Genomic DNA, 14,131 nt, shown 5'->3' on the forward strand with positions numbered 1-14,131 from the left:
TGTAGAAATCAGAAGTTGGACAGTGTTTCTTTTCAAGAGGGTGCTTAGCAGCCTCTGAATAGTGCAGAAAAACATCTGTTGGCAATGAGCTGCATTGAGCACAGGTCACTTGGCTCAGCATGAATCGAAATTATTAGGGAAGACTTTACTCGCAGAGATATAACACAGTATCCCCTCACCTCTTCACAATATTTCAGGTCAACCGACTTGCCGTCACTTCGAACACAATCCAACATCCTTGTTTTAATGCCATTTCCACAAACTGCCTTCTCACTCAACTGGCACGTACTCCAGTCTGAAAGGAAAGGGAGCCCATCAGAACAGAAGGTTATGTAGGAAACAGATTTCAAATGAAACTCTGATGACCTGAATCCCATATTTAATTCACAACTGCTTCCTAAGCCGCACAATCAATCATCCCACATGCAGAACATATGGGTCCCGGCTTTGAACACATCAAGAGTCAAATGGACTTGCTGGGGTTGCACATAGCTACAGGGATTATTCTTGAGGCAGATGTCTTCTTGACCATCTTGACAGCTAGCCATTTGGTGATATCGTGAAACTGGCTTTGGCCTGCAGATCAAATGTCACTTAAAAATTCGTTTTCCTAATAAAAGGAGAAATTTAAAACTTAACATTATTTTTATTTTAGCCAAACAGTCATAATTTTTAACGGGTGGCACTTTAACTGTGTCGTTACACTCAAATAAAATACTATTTCACTTACTGTCCATACTTAGAATGTTTTAAAATATACACTTATTTATTTCAAAATCACTTTGGCCATATCTATTTAATTCTTTCATTTCATGTCTTTTGCAAAATAATCCTTTCATCTTTCTCTCCAGGGTAGCATAGCATGTCCCGGAGAATTGTGACTTCCTTTGTATCATCAAAGGAAACTGAAGAGAAAAACCTAAGGGAACAAAAGGCCAATCTGATGGCTGTGTGTTTTGTATAAGGTTTGGAGTTTATTTTAGTGTGAGAATGACTTGGGAAAAATTCCAAAATAAGCTTCGGGGTTGCCCCGCATCATATAAACTAACACATTCTCTTTTTTCCTAGAGTATGTGCCTTGATGGTATGGAGATGAGAGTTATGGAAAAAAATGGAATTCATAATAAACCTTTTTTTCAGAAAAAACCAACAACCCACTTACCCTTTTTCATCTGTACCTTTGATAATACAGGAATATTAGTATCTTCTTCATATACTTTTTGGTAGCTTAAAATTGCCAACATTTTTACATAAGACTAATTGTGCTTATAAACTGCCCCCACACAAAGAATTGTCCCGGTATGTCACAGCAATTAAACATTTTCTGATGATGTTTATCTTTCAATAAACCTGATAATTATGGGAAAGATGTATCTTTTACTTGCACCTTCCCAAAGTGGGAGGATGTCTTAGACCATTCACAATCTACCTTAAGGACTCAATGTTTGTGTGATACTTTCATTCTCTATATCTTGATGTTTATTAAAAACAGGTAACTATTTCTGTCATTATATAAAGAATTATCTCTGGGAAAGTAAGCAGCATGTCCAAGAGGGACATAGATGGAGATGAACAGTACTTACAGGAATGCTGCTGAGCTGAAATGTGGGATTTGGCTTTTGTCTCGGTGATGAGGTGACTATGCACGTACCTGTTACATTATAATCATAGTGGAAGCAGTTTTTGTTTAGGTTACAAGGTTCCTTCTCAACAGCATTAGGGCAGGCTCTTCCTTCATCAGCAGGTTGTCTGATGGGATCAGCTGACCTTTGCCGGAAATTGCTTTGATTGCAAGGCTGACAAAGAAAAATACAGCTCCTCAGGAAGGCGAATACTCAGCCACACGAGAGCTAATATATTAGGGAGAGCACTGGAGCTGGAGTGAGACTGTTGGGGCCACTGGCTAACTTGAACAATCTCATTACACCTCAGTTTCATCATCTATAAAATCGAGGTGTTAGATCAGTTTCTGATGTCCCATCTAGCTATAAGATGCTTAAGAGTCCGTGTGTCAAATACTAATAGATACACCACATCACATATATGCAAATGCATGCATCTGATCATATTATGTGATTAATTATATTTATAATTAATATAACTATATATTCATTATGAATCAATGATATTAATGATAACTATAATTATATTAATATATAATTAGTGATCTGCATCACTAATATAGAATTAAAAATCAATCTATCGAATTTAGATTCTTGGACCTGAAAAACCATTTTAAGGGTGACTTTAAATAACTAGCATTCAGTGACCTTGATTTTCCTAATGGGCACATTCCCATGCACAGGAACACAATTCAGCAGTTGAAAAAGACTAGCTTGCCATTCTGCTACTGGCACTGTCTTGTTCTGAAAACATCTGGTTTCTAAGAACAGGAACTTCAAATCCGAGGCTATAGAATTAGAACAGAAGATCATCTGCATACCCTTGTGAAACAGTTGACTCCCTGTTGCTATTTAACCTGTATCCAAGTCAACTGGCAGCTCTGTTTTGCTCCTGCTCTATCAGTTGGCTGATGGTGCTGCTAATCAGCACCTTTAATAATGTTAACCCTGAGATAGAAAATGAATTTCGCCTTGAAAACATGCATCATAAATTCTTTGAAACTGTCTTATATTGTATTTCAGCAAATCAATTCCACATTGGATGTATTCTTCCTGGGCTTTTTGATGCCATTTTGAAATGTGCAGCTTTACAAAGGTTCCCTGGGCCAAGCCAAATTTCCTAAATCCTAAACAGCATGTTCTGTTTCAAATGACTGTTCCCAGGGTCCCACGGAAGAGCCCCTACGGGCTGTTGAAATCTAGAAGCTTTGTGTGATTTGAAACTCTCAGCTGGCTTTGCAGGCCCACAGAGACACAGAGTCTGTGTGTGGAAAGAGATTCACTGACACACAGCTTTCTTCTTTCGATTCCCTTTTTTGCCAGATCTTTTGCGTTTTAGTGTTAATACTCCGGCTGCAGTATACCCACAGTGTGAAAGCTTATTCCCACAATTTAAATAATATGGATTGGGCAAAAAGCAAGGGATGACAATAGCCCGACACCATTAAAGTACTTTTACTAGAGCTTCATTCTTTTTCCCTTTACCTGGAGGGATTCATTATCACCAGTGCAGTTTTTAACATGCTGTGTATTTATAAGCCAATCTGAAGGCATTTTGTGCGGGTCCAGGAGGAGGATGGAGGAGCATAAAGCTTGCAAGAGGTTGAGCTGTTCTAGCGTGCGCCAAAACACAGCTGACTTTAAATGGCACAGTCACAGAATGAGGTAGCCAAGAAAACACCCTTGCCTTGGTAACTAATTTGGTAACTAATTTAGCAATTAGAGCATTAAAGCTTTAAAGCTTTAGTGGTAAGGAATTAAGTAAACGCTATTGATAAATGGTTAATCATCTCACCAAAGTGCATCGGGTCCACGGACCCCATTCAGATATCACGCAATCCTCTGGACACGGTAATTTGCACTCTCTAGAGCCCAGGGGCATCTCTTCTGGATCACAGAGGTAATCTTCTACATGGTCAGAAGGACCATCCGCTGTGTTCTGCATGCATCTAGAAGAAAACATACCTATTCAGTGAAGGAACCAGGACACTTAGAACAATGGCCAACCCATTCGATAGATGGTTCTTTCTAAGACATCATTATGGGGTTGGGAGGTGGCAAGGTTTGCATTTGATAAATTAAATTCTCCAAACATGAAGACATAAAAGGATCTCTGCCTCCCATAAATACTTGCAGAGCTTCAGCATGATATAAAATGTACACTTCCTTGTATCATCATACTCTTTTAAAATTATAGCCCATGTGGATTATAAACTCTGTATGTCTTCCTCTGAAAGAAGAGGGACTTTTACACTCATATATGATGCACCAACTAATGAGGACTGGTCCACAGAGATTCATTGAGGAACTTATTTTTGGAATTTTGGAATACAATGCACTTTTTTCTTCAGAAGGAAATGGCAGATTCCACAGAGAAAGTAGATTCGTACCTGATGGAAGATGAGGCACACTGAACTTTTTTAGTGAGAGGTTTCATTAAGTATTTTCAAAAGTAACTGATGGCATTTATCAAGTTGTTTTGTCATTTAAAAAGTAATTTTAGCCTCCTGTATGCTGATAACTTAAAAGAAAGCCAGAAGTGAAAACATAATTATAGTAGCAATAGCACAAATGCTCTAAATGTGGTTGTTTGAATCTTCCTCTATCTTGACCTTTTTTTATTGTTAGTTTTCTTTCTAACAGAACAAATTCAAACATCTTATTATGTTTCATTCTTTTGTAAGCAGTCATGGAAGGCTTGTTTACTCATCTCTCGGGGATCTAATTAATGTGGCTAGTACCAGACTTCACTCTCAGTGTATGTAGTTAATAATCTCTCCAGGCACTTTTCTAGTGGAAGAGAGTATCCCTCATCTATAACTCAGAGAAGGTCTACCAAAGTAATGGGTTTGGGAAGAGAGTACATTGTTGGAGCTAAAAAGGCAGGCTTGTGTTCTTAAGCCTCTCAAAGCCATAGCAATGTTTTAAACTGTCAGTTAAATTACATTATCAGTTATACCTGGAATCTCACCTTTTCCCAGGGATTTACAATCAGTGGGGACATTGCATTTTCACAAATCTACTCTACAGAATTCCTTTCTCTACAGTGCTGCCCAATTTAAGAGAAATGTCGTTTTCCTGTGGGATACATTTAATGACGGGAAAACTGTGCTGTTGGTCATGCCTTAATTGGGTTTGTAGTCTGAAAAAAATACCTCTATGAATACCTACCTCTGCATTTTTTTGTGTGTGGCATGTATTGGATAAAAATAGAAAAGAGCAACCACAAAAATATGCACAGGTAGATATTTATTTGATTTCATTGCTGAAGAAAAAATTATAAATTTCTTTGGGAGAATTTTAGTTTTCCAGGAAAAAGTTCTATCTTTGATGGCATTTAAAAAATATCCTGTTGACAGCAGCTTTGAGAGGACATGGAGCAGCTTTGAGATGACATGGAACAGGGTTTAATGCTCAAAAGTTGGGTTTGCTGCTAAGGCAAGATTGTATTCATGGTAGGCACTGACACAGTGTACAAGGATTAACTTGCAAAATTACCTATTGATCCAGAGTTAAAGACAGACGTTCAATACTTTATTAAGTAGTTATGTACATAAAACTACATTTTTACAGGCTTTTCTCCTTTAATTCTTTATTATACAGCTAATTTATTCAGTTTAGGAAAATCAGAAGAAACAAAAAAAGTCACACGATTCTATCTCTCACTGAGATAGAATCTCTCTATGTAAGCATATATTTTACTTCATTAAATAGAGCAAATTTTACCTACTATTTGTACTGTTTAAAAAATCAATAATACATTATGAACATCTCTTCATATCATTAACAATTTTTCTAAGATATAATTTTTTTTAAAGATTTCTTTATTTGAGCGGGGGAGGGGCAGAGAGCGAGAACCCAAGCCAATTCTTCCCTCAGCACAGAGCCAATGCGGGGTTTGATTTCAGGAGCTTGAGAGCTGAAACCAAGGGTCAGATGCTTAACAGACTGTACCACCTGGGCGCCCCAACTAAGATATAATTTTTAATGACTATATTTGAATGACATCATTCCAACGTGCCGCAACTGTTAAAAATGTCCTTATTGTTGACATTCAGATTATTTATGTTTTATTTACTTTATTTGGTATTAATCAGTTTTTAAAATTACTCTAGAAAACAGAATAAATATTTGGATCAAGTTTTAAGCACAAAGGAAGGCACTTTAAGTTCATTTGCTTTCTTTAAATTCTTGGCCTTTTTCCTTTCCATAGGACAGGGAATTATGCTGTGAGAAAACTGAACTGTGTTAGAAATACATAGTGCAGAACCGAGCTGGAGGCAAAGGGTGGGACAGAGGCCAGCCACGGGTATGACAATAAGGAGGTACACTGTCTGCAGAGAATTCAAAAGCAACAGTAAAAATAACCAAATCTGTTGCTTTTTTATTATCTCTTTTTTATTATCACCAGGTGCTAGAAATTCTAAAAAAAAAATGTCTGTGAAAAATATCCCTTCCCACCAGGGAAAATCACTTCTGCCACCAGCCTTTGATGTACATACCATCCTGAAAGAGAAAGAATGACATTGGATAAATTGGTACCTGCTCTCTTATAGACTCATTTATCCTGAAATGTCATCCAATGCTTGCATATAAGCAGGACATTTTGACCTTAATTAGCAGAGGATAAGGTTAGAAAAGTTTACTACTCAATCTGTAACAAATAGGAACATTATTACATGATCAGAGATCACAATCTGGGGACTGACCTTCTCTTTACTCTATTGACATTAAAGATGTTTACTGAAAAAATAAATTGATCTCAAAAGTTACTTTGCTTAAGATGTAGCAGGAAATGTTGAGAGTATCTATTTATAAAGCAAGAAAAAGCAACATCTACAAAGATCATTGAAGGGAAAGCTAAAAGAACAGTTCTTTATTATAATTTTTCTTACAAAAAACCAAATTGATCAAAATCTTTTTATGGGGAAAATATTTTTAAATTTGAAGGAGAAAATTTAAATTTGGAAGGGAAGGGTGGAAAATGGAATCTCTATCTTTTCCTTACATTTCCCTACCAACTTATTACCTTCCAACCCCTCATCCACCTTTATTAAGTTCCTCAGAAAAATAGCTTGAGAGTTCAGAGGGCTTGTGAAAAAAGAAATAGAGATTATTTTTATTGGAAACAAAGTTATACAGATTGTGCCAAAGGTTTACAATACAAATGTTAATTCGCTCTACTTTTCTATTGAGAAATACAAATCTTAAATTCATGGAAAGTTAGGTCAGAGCTTGTCCACAACATGAACTGTCGAGTTTTGGATGTTTTGACATTTGTCTTAACTGTGTGTCACTCAGCAGGGTTAGAAGAAACTGGTATAAAGAGTGACAAATCTGTTGCTTTACTAGATGGGTGCTCTTGGTAAATTACTTAGTACTTCTGAATCTATTCTATAAAGTGGAGATAATAAAACCTCATACACTTGTTTCGTAGGGTTCCAGAACCCTTAAGAGCCATATGCAGATACCGCAGGGAAAATTTAATGAGTATCCAAACTGTATTAGGTGTTAGGGAATTTCTATGACTACGACAGGGTCTCGGTTTGGAGAAAGCTATAGAGTTTAACAAAAACGACAGACAGTAAATGGATCTTTCCAAAACAATGAGGGGTACATGGGGCACTATGGAGCAACACTGCTCAACAGAACTTTCTGTGCTGATGGAGAAGCTCTATACCTCTGGTGTCTGACAGAATTAGCCACCTGTGGCTACGGAACACTTGAAATGTGTCTAGTGTGGCTGAGGAAATGTATTTTTAATTTAACTTTAACTAGTTTAAATTTAAAATGAAATAGCCCCACGTGGCTAGTGGTTACCCTACTGGGCAGTGCGCCCACAGAACAAATGAGCAGCACTAGGTATTAGGGAAGGCTTCCTGGAGGAGTTGAGAGTAGTCACAGTTTGCCAGTTTGAGGATACAAAGGAGCAAGAGTTTACAACAGTTTATCACTAAAAAGCAGTCGGAAATATTTTTGGCCTTTAAGAACAAAGTCATTGGGGTTGGAAAAACTGAATTAGTTCAGCTTGCATTCAGTATGTGGATCTTTCTTTTCAGGAGCACCTTGAAGTGAGGCTTCCTGTCAGAGGCCCCGTGTAACAACCTGCTGCTTGAAGCAGATCCCCTTGGAGCATTCTGCGAACACAGATTCCCTAGAAATAAAGCTGAAGACAGTTTGATGCAGGAAACTGGGGAGGAGTAAGGGCCTTACCTCACTTTTCGGGTCTGCACGCCTTCTCCACAGTTATCCCGCATGTTGACAAAGGTCACTTTGCAGATGCTCCACGGCTCTGGGACCCATATGTACTGGCTGCAGTCACTGTGGCAAGGGACCACCTCATATACCTGAAACACACACAGTTCTCAGGGATTTCTCCACAGGGAACCCGATGAGCGCAACTGGGAGCCCTTCACCTGCACGACAAACACTGTATTCCTGTTTAGCTATTTTCATTCCTCTCCTTTACGACAGGCTCATTATTCTAAGACAGGACTATAGAAAACCTCTTGGGAATTCCAGCAGTAATGGGCAGGGCTAGCTGTGTTGTATTCTCTTGATCCTTGATCATCTATCACATTACAGTTGCACATGTGACCTGACGAAGCACCCGGGACACCTCACACACTGCCCCGTACTGCCCCCCTCTGCACAGTATTGTAATTTCATGGGCCATCTGTCTTGTTCACGGTGTTGTGGGTCTTCAACACTCAGGCCAGAGTGCTCCTATGTTAGGCATTCTATAGAGATTTGTTGAATAGATGAATGAATGAATAAATGAATGAATGAATTAAATAAGCATATAAAAGTAGCTGTTTTCAAAGGAATATAACTTGGCCTGTTTTCCAAACGAATGTACATAGCAATAAGAATTTATATATTTTTTGCATTCTGTATGTGAAACTAAATTAAACAATAAATAATAAGAAATAAAACCATTTTAAAACTAACCCTTAAGCATTTAGGGCTTGGAAACAAGGTCTGAAATTGGCCTCGTATTACCCAGTTACAGCCCAAAGCAGGGAGGGTCCACATGACACAAAGCCAATTGTCTTGCTCCTGTCCACAAAGCCTGAAAGCCCCACAGTTAGGCTGGTGTGTTTGGTTTCAGGATTTTAGAACAATGAACCAATTATGCTTTTTTCTCAGTGAGAAGAATGACTAAGCCAAGGAAATAAACTGTAATCCACTGCAACACAGCTGACTCAACCATTAAAGAAAAATGTCTTTTAAAATAATTTCAAAATCTATGGTAATTCAACATTATTGCCTATTTCACACACAACACACACTAGTATATGTATGTTTTGTGTAACTATATAATTCCAGAAAATATAGATATAAATAGCCCTTTGGAGCTATTTTGTGCAAATTTTAGTGAGTAAATAAAGTTGACCTATTCAAGAAGTAAGAATGGAATAGTAAGAATAAAGACTATACACCGTTGGAATAAGAACCTATCATTATTGTTATAAATTATCACCTCCACATTGGGTACTGCATTAAAATCGTACTAAGTACTACGGAGTAAAACATTACCCTACAACTTGTGCGGAAGGGAAAAACTGAAGGAGAAATGCCATTTTCCCTAATCTTTCAATGGCTTTCATTCTAATCTCCTACACTGGACTGAATATAAATCAGTTCAGAGCAACTTCCTGCCACCCACCTTCAGCCCACCTGCACCTTTACCTCTCCCCCCCGAGAAGCATGACAGCATTAACAAGAGATGTCACTGCCTTTTCAAGGCTGGTGAAGTGAAGCTTGTTCTCCCCACCCCTGCACCTCAGCCCTGATACTGAAGTGAGAAAACACAGGTAGCATGCTGGGGCAGGGGTGGGTGGGAGGAAACAGCTGCAGAACAAAAATTCTATGGAAAATGTGGTATTTTCTCCCCGTAAAAGATAAAAGACAATAGCAGGAAAAGAAATACATTCTCTGAAGTCGGGAGTGAAAAAGAAAGCAAGCAGTATTCTTCCATGAACCAGGAGGTTTAGAAGTTCTTACCTGGGCCTGGTGTAGTGTTCAACAGGAATGAAGGAAAGGGAGAGGAAAAAGATAAGGAAAAACGTCAGTATACTGGATGAAAAAATTCATGTTCTAAGTTAAAATATTATTTTACCTACACATAAAAGCCAACTTTTTTTTTTTTTTGGTAAATGATTACAATATCTTCATTAAGCCTTGGGAGAGAAAAAGCAACTCATTATTGTTTAAAGTGAAGATATACAAAGGAGTATTATAAACAACACAGCCAAGGAAAAGATTAGATGGGCAGGATGAAGAAATCTTAAAAAACTGAGTAGACCTTAAAATACATGTATCATGGGGGATAGATAAATTGTGAATGAAATCTATCCATAGACTGATTGATTAATCTATTGATTTTAATCCATCCATCCACCTACATTTCTTGGGATGAGAATTTGCTTCCTTAATCAGAAAATGGTACTTCAAAGACCATTACCAAGTCAATGGACCACTGATTATGTTATTGAGGAATATATAATTGTGATAAAAAAAATCCATGTGATTTACAATTTTCAAAGTTAACACAAACCTTTGTATGTTCTTTCCTAATATTTTACTGACAAGGTCCTAGAAATTTCTATTTTTAAATGTAGAACATTTGTACTCAGAGTCAGGAATCTACTATTTCTTGTTTTAGCTTTAATTTTTAGTTGTTAATAACTTAATATACCACCAGTAAGATGATTAACAAGTACCTAAATGTCCCCATCAAACTCTGCATTAAATTTTACCAGAGTTGGAAAGTGACAGAAAAATGGCTTAGGTAAAAAGACTTTTCATAGCAAAAACAACTTGGCAGAAGGTCCTGAACCTTTGAAAATTCGCTAGTAAAAAAAATGCTGAGGCAAACACAGCTTATTTTAATTGAAAGGCTCATTGGCTGTACGTACACACACACACACACACACACACACACACACACTGAGCCTATACATTTATGTAGAATTTCTCTTTATTAGGACCATGGAGCAGAAGTTATTATAAGTTAAGTTTACTTATGGAAATTTAAGATTTCAAAACTTGTAGAAGAATATTCCTTTGCATTATAAAGCTTACATTTCAGTTATTGTGTTTAATTAGGGTTATGTTAACTGAATTTTCTTCTTTGCAAATATTCACTCTGGCAGGAAAACTCATTGACCAGTAGATGGCAGCAGTACTGCGTATTAGTCACCGATGGTTGCCTTGAAGGGCACATTCAGCAACTTCACTCAGGGAAAAAAAAAAATCAAGATTTTTTCAGAGTAGTACTTCCTACGGGATTTAATTCTCCACTTTCTTTGTCCTTAATTTCTTTATTCAAAATTTATTTTTATTTTCTCTAGACTGTACCTTTATTTTACCTTATTATTTTTGAAGATCTAATTGGCTTTCCCATGTGATTCATGAATTCGGCGGCATCCCATTTAGCAGGTGGAGGGGAGCACCTTACAGTATATCTTTATTATCATTAACAATTTAAGTTAATGTGGGAAGTAAAGTATGTGTACTGGTAAGCAGTGTGTTTGGAGATTAAAATTAATCTATGTGTGCATGAAACCCATCTGCATATTTAAAGTTGGTTCATATATATGATTTGGCTCATTTGATTGTGACACTATAAATACATATCTTAACATCTACACATACTATATTAAGTTTATTCTTTGTTAATTCACATGTAGGTCAAACATGATAATAATTGCCTATATCTTATATTACATTTGAATTAGTCACAATTCCCTCTATCAGTCTTTTTATTTTATATCTCCAATAGAACACAAGTAACAACTATTAACAGCAGCTAATGAAATGAACATACAAAAATCAAATAAGGTTCCAAATAAAATTCAAAAGGTCAAAGACTAAATTGGTAGAGAACATAGTTACACTGACTTTGAAGTCATCTTTATATCTTTTTTTAACATATTTTGTATCAAACAAATTTAAATGAACAGTCAAATTCATATTTCCTAGTTTTATTTTTTGATTTTTTTAGAGAGGGATGGAGAGAGAGAGTATGAGGGGCAGAGAGAGAGGGAGAGAGAATCTTAAGCCATCTCCACACCCAGCACAAGCCAGACGAGGAGCTCAATCTCACAACCCTGAGATCCTGACCTGAGCTGATACAAAGACATTCAACCAACTGAGCCACTCAGGAGGACCCCCCCAACCTTCTTTTTAGAGAGGGAGAAGGATGGGGGGGGAGGGAGGGGGGGAGAGAGAGAGAGAGAGAGAGAGAGAGAGAGAAGAGAGAGAGAGATCTCTCCTAGTTTTAGATCCAAATCCAAATACTCTCTTTCATTTTAAGTAGTTGGTAATTGAGATGTCTTTTCTGAGAGTCTAGGGGAACTATAATAATGAGACAGTCTTGCTCTCAGCACACAGCTAGATACAATTTTATGATATTATTTTAAAGGTAGGTGTCATTTTAATTTCCATTTCCATTTTTCATATGCATATACATGCAAGGTACTAAATCTCCTAATGCAAGGATAATGTATCTGATTTGGGATTATAAGAACACACATATATTTACTCAGGCATTCTAAGGATAAAATAGGTCAAATTCCTTATTCAGGGCTATTGTTTATTCTTCTCCATTTTGGAGGAAAAAAAATAGATCATTGTGAATCTAAATAACATGTTAATATTCTCAGTATTAGAATCAATGGTAGAAAATACCTGGTTGACATGGTCCAGTTTGGGGCAAGGCCTCCCTCCATTATAGGGTTTTTCACGCAACCATTTAGACCGAACCTTGACGCCACTCCCACAGGACTTACTGCAGCGAGACCAGTTGGACCACTCGCTGAGCTTGCAGTCAGAGGGACAGGGGATGATGCAAGCCTCTTCAATGTAACCTGAATGGAAACAAGCCAGATGAGAGTCCTCTTCTCCACATGTGACTTGCCCACTACCACCCACCATTCTAGCTCATTTAGAAGGTCCAAGTTTGACTTGACAGCAACATGCAAATGCAAATATGTCTGCGTTGTGAGGAACTCAAATTAAATTCTGCAGGAAAATGACACGTATGTACAGCGACTATGTTAAAATAACAGCTGAGCAGCGGCCATATGATCTGTTTAGGATTCATGCTCACCATATTTCAACATTTCTGACTTTCTGACAGCTCATGTTTAATTGACAATAACCTGTCGGCTGCTATATCGTTCTCAGGCTGTCAGAATGATACATTAAAAAAAATTATAACAGCTTTCTATAAAATTCTCTGTGTTAATGTCACACAAGCCGAAGTGTTTGAGTCCATGCAATATTCTTCTTCAAGAAGAGAGCCAGACCCTCTCAATCAACATCCAAAAGGAACCATTTAACTTAGCACCTTATGTTTCCCCTTTGAAAATCAAATCTGGAGAAGAAAAATGAAGGATGTTAAATAATGTCTCATAGTTTTTAGTGCTGTCAATTTCAAAACAATTTCACATCTTGCATTCATTGTATTCTCTTGAAAATCTTCTAAATGTATTGGGCAGGTATTGATATTCTACTGGACAGATAGGAAAACAAATGCGGAAAGATAATTGACAAGTGCAGGATCACATAGTAAGAGATGGGGTCTAGGCCAGTACTCATTCCATCAAATCACACAGTCAATTAACTTAATAGTCTACAGATGTGATTTGAGAAATGGGTGCATTTTCCTGGAACAGTCCCTTATTACCAATTTGGCATTTCACAATATCAATTCATCACTAGTATTCTCCAGGCAAATATGTGGAAAAAGCAAAATTTCCTTTGGTCAAGAGTCAAATGCATGGTTGTTCTGGGTAATACTCTGACATGCAGAGGGTTTGCTCTTGTACCATTTTAGATTAGCATCAAGGATCTGATTTTGAAAATGGTAATAATATAAACAACTTGTACTAGGGAACTCTAGGTTGGTTTACAATTTTTTTTTATTGAGAAATAATTCATACACTGTAGAAGTTAGCTCACGTTTTGGTTTTTAATATATTCACTGAGTCATACAATCATCACCACTATCTAATTTTAGAACATGTTCATCGCCACAAAAAGAAACTCTATACCCATTAGCAGTCACCTCCCGTTTTCCCCTCCCCCATCATCTGGCAACAACTCATCCACTTTCTGTCCCTAAGAATTCACCTGTTCTGGACATTTCATAGAATGAAAGCAAACATTCTGCGGTCTTTTTTGATCGGCTTATTTCACTTAGTATAATGTTTTCAGGGTTCATCTATGTTATAGCATGTGTTAGTACTTCACTCCTTTTTATGACTGAGCAGTGTTCCATTGTATGGATAGATCATATTTTGTTTATCCACTCATCAGCAGATGGATATTTTAGTTCTTCCCCTATTTTGTGTATTATGAATAATGCTGCTGTGAATGTTTGTGTATCAGTTTCTGTGTGAACATGTTTTTAATTCTCGTGGGTATATATCTAGGAGTGGAATTGCTGGGTCATATTGTAACTCTATATTTAACTTTTTGAGGAAGTGCCAAACTGTTTT

General features: G+C 37.1%; 1 protein-coding gene across 1 annotated transcript in view; it reads right to left on the minus strand.

Moving 5' to 3' along the window:
* THSD7A (thrombospondin type 1 domain containing 7A) overlaps positions 1-14,131 on the minus strand; it is a 431,993-nt gene that overhangs the window by 23,405 nt on the left and 394,457 nt on the right. Inside the window, exons 14-19 of the mRNA XM_021689643.1 lie at positions 12,318-12,496; positions 9,630-9,635; positions 7,836-7,969; positions 3,418-3,571; positions 1,652-1,796; positions 180-295 (exon numbers count right to left, since the gene is read on the minus strand). Coding sequence (XP_021545318.1) covers positions 180-295; positions 1,652-1,796; positions 3,418-3,571; positions 7,836-7,969; positions 9,630-9,635; positions 12,318-12,496 — 734 coding nt within the window. The remainder of the gene's footprint in view (positions 1-179; positions 296-1,651; positions 1,797-3,417; positions 3,572-7,835; positions 7,970-9,629; positions 9,636-12,317; positions 12,497-14,131) is intronic.

This window comes from Neomonachus schauinslandi, chromosome 12 (assembly GCF_002201575.2).
Source record: "Neomonachus schauinslandi chromosome 12, ASM220157v2, whole genome shotgun sequence".
NCBI lineage: Eukaryota > Metazoa > Chordata > Mammalia > Carnivora > Phocidae > Neomonachus > Neomonachus schauinslandi.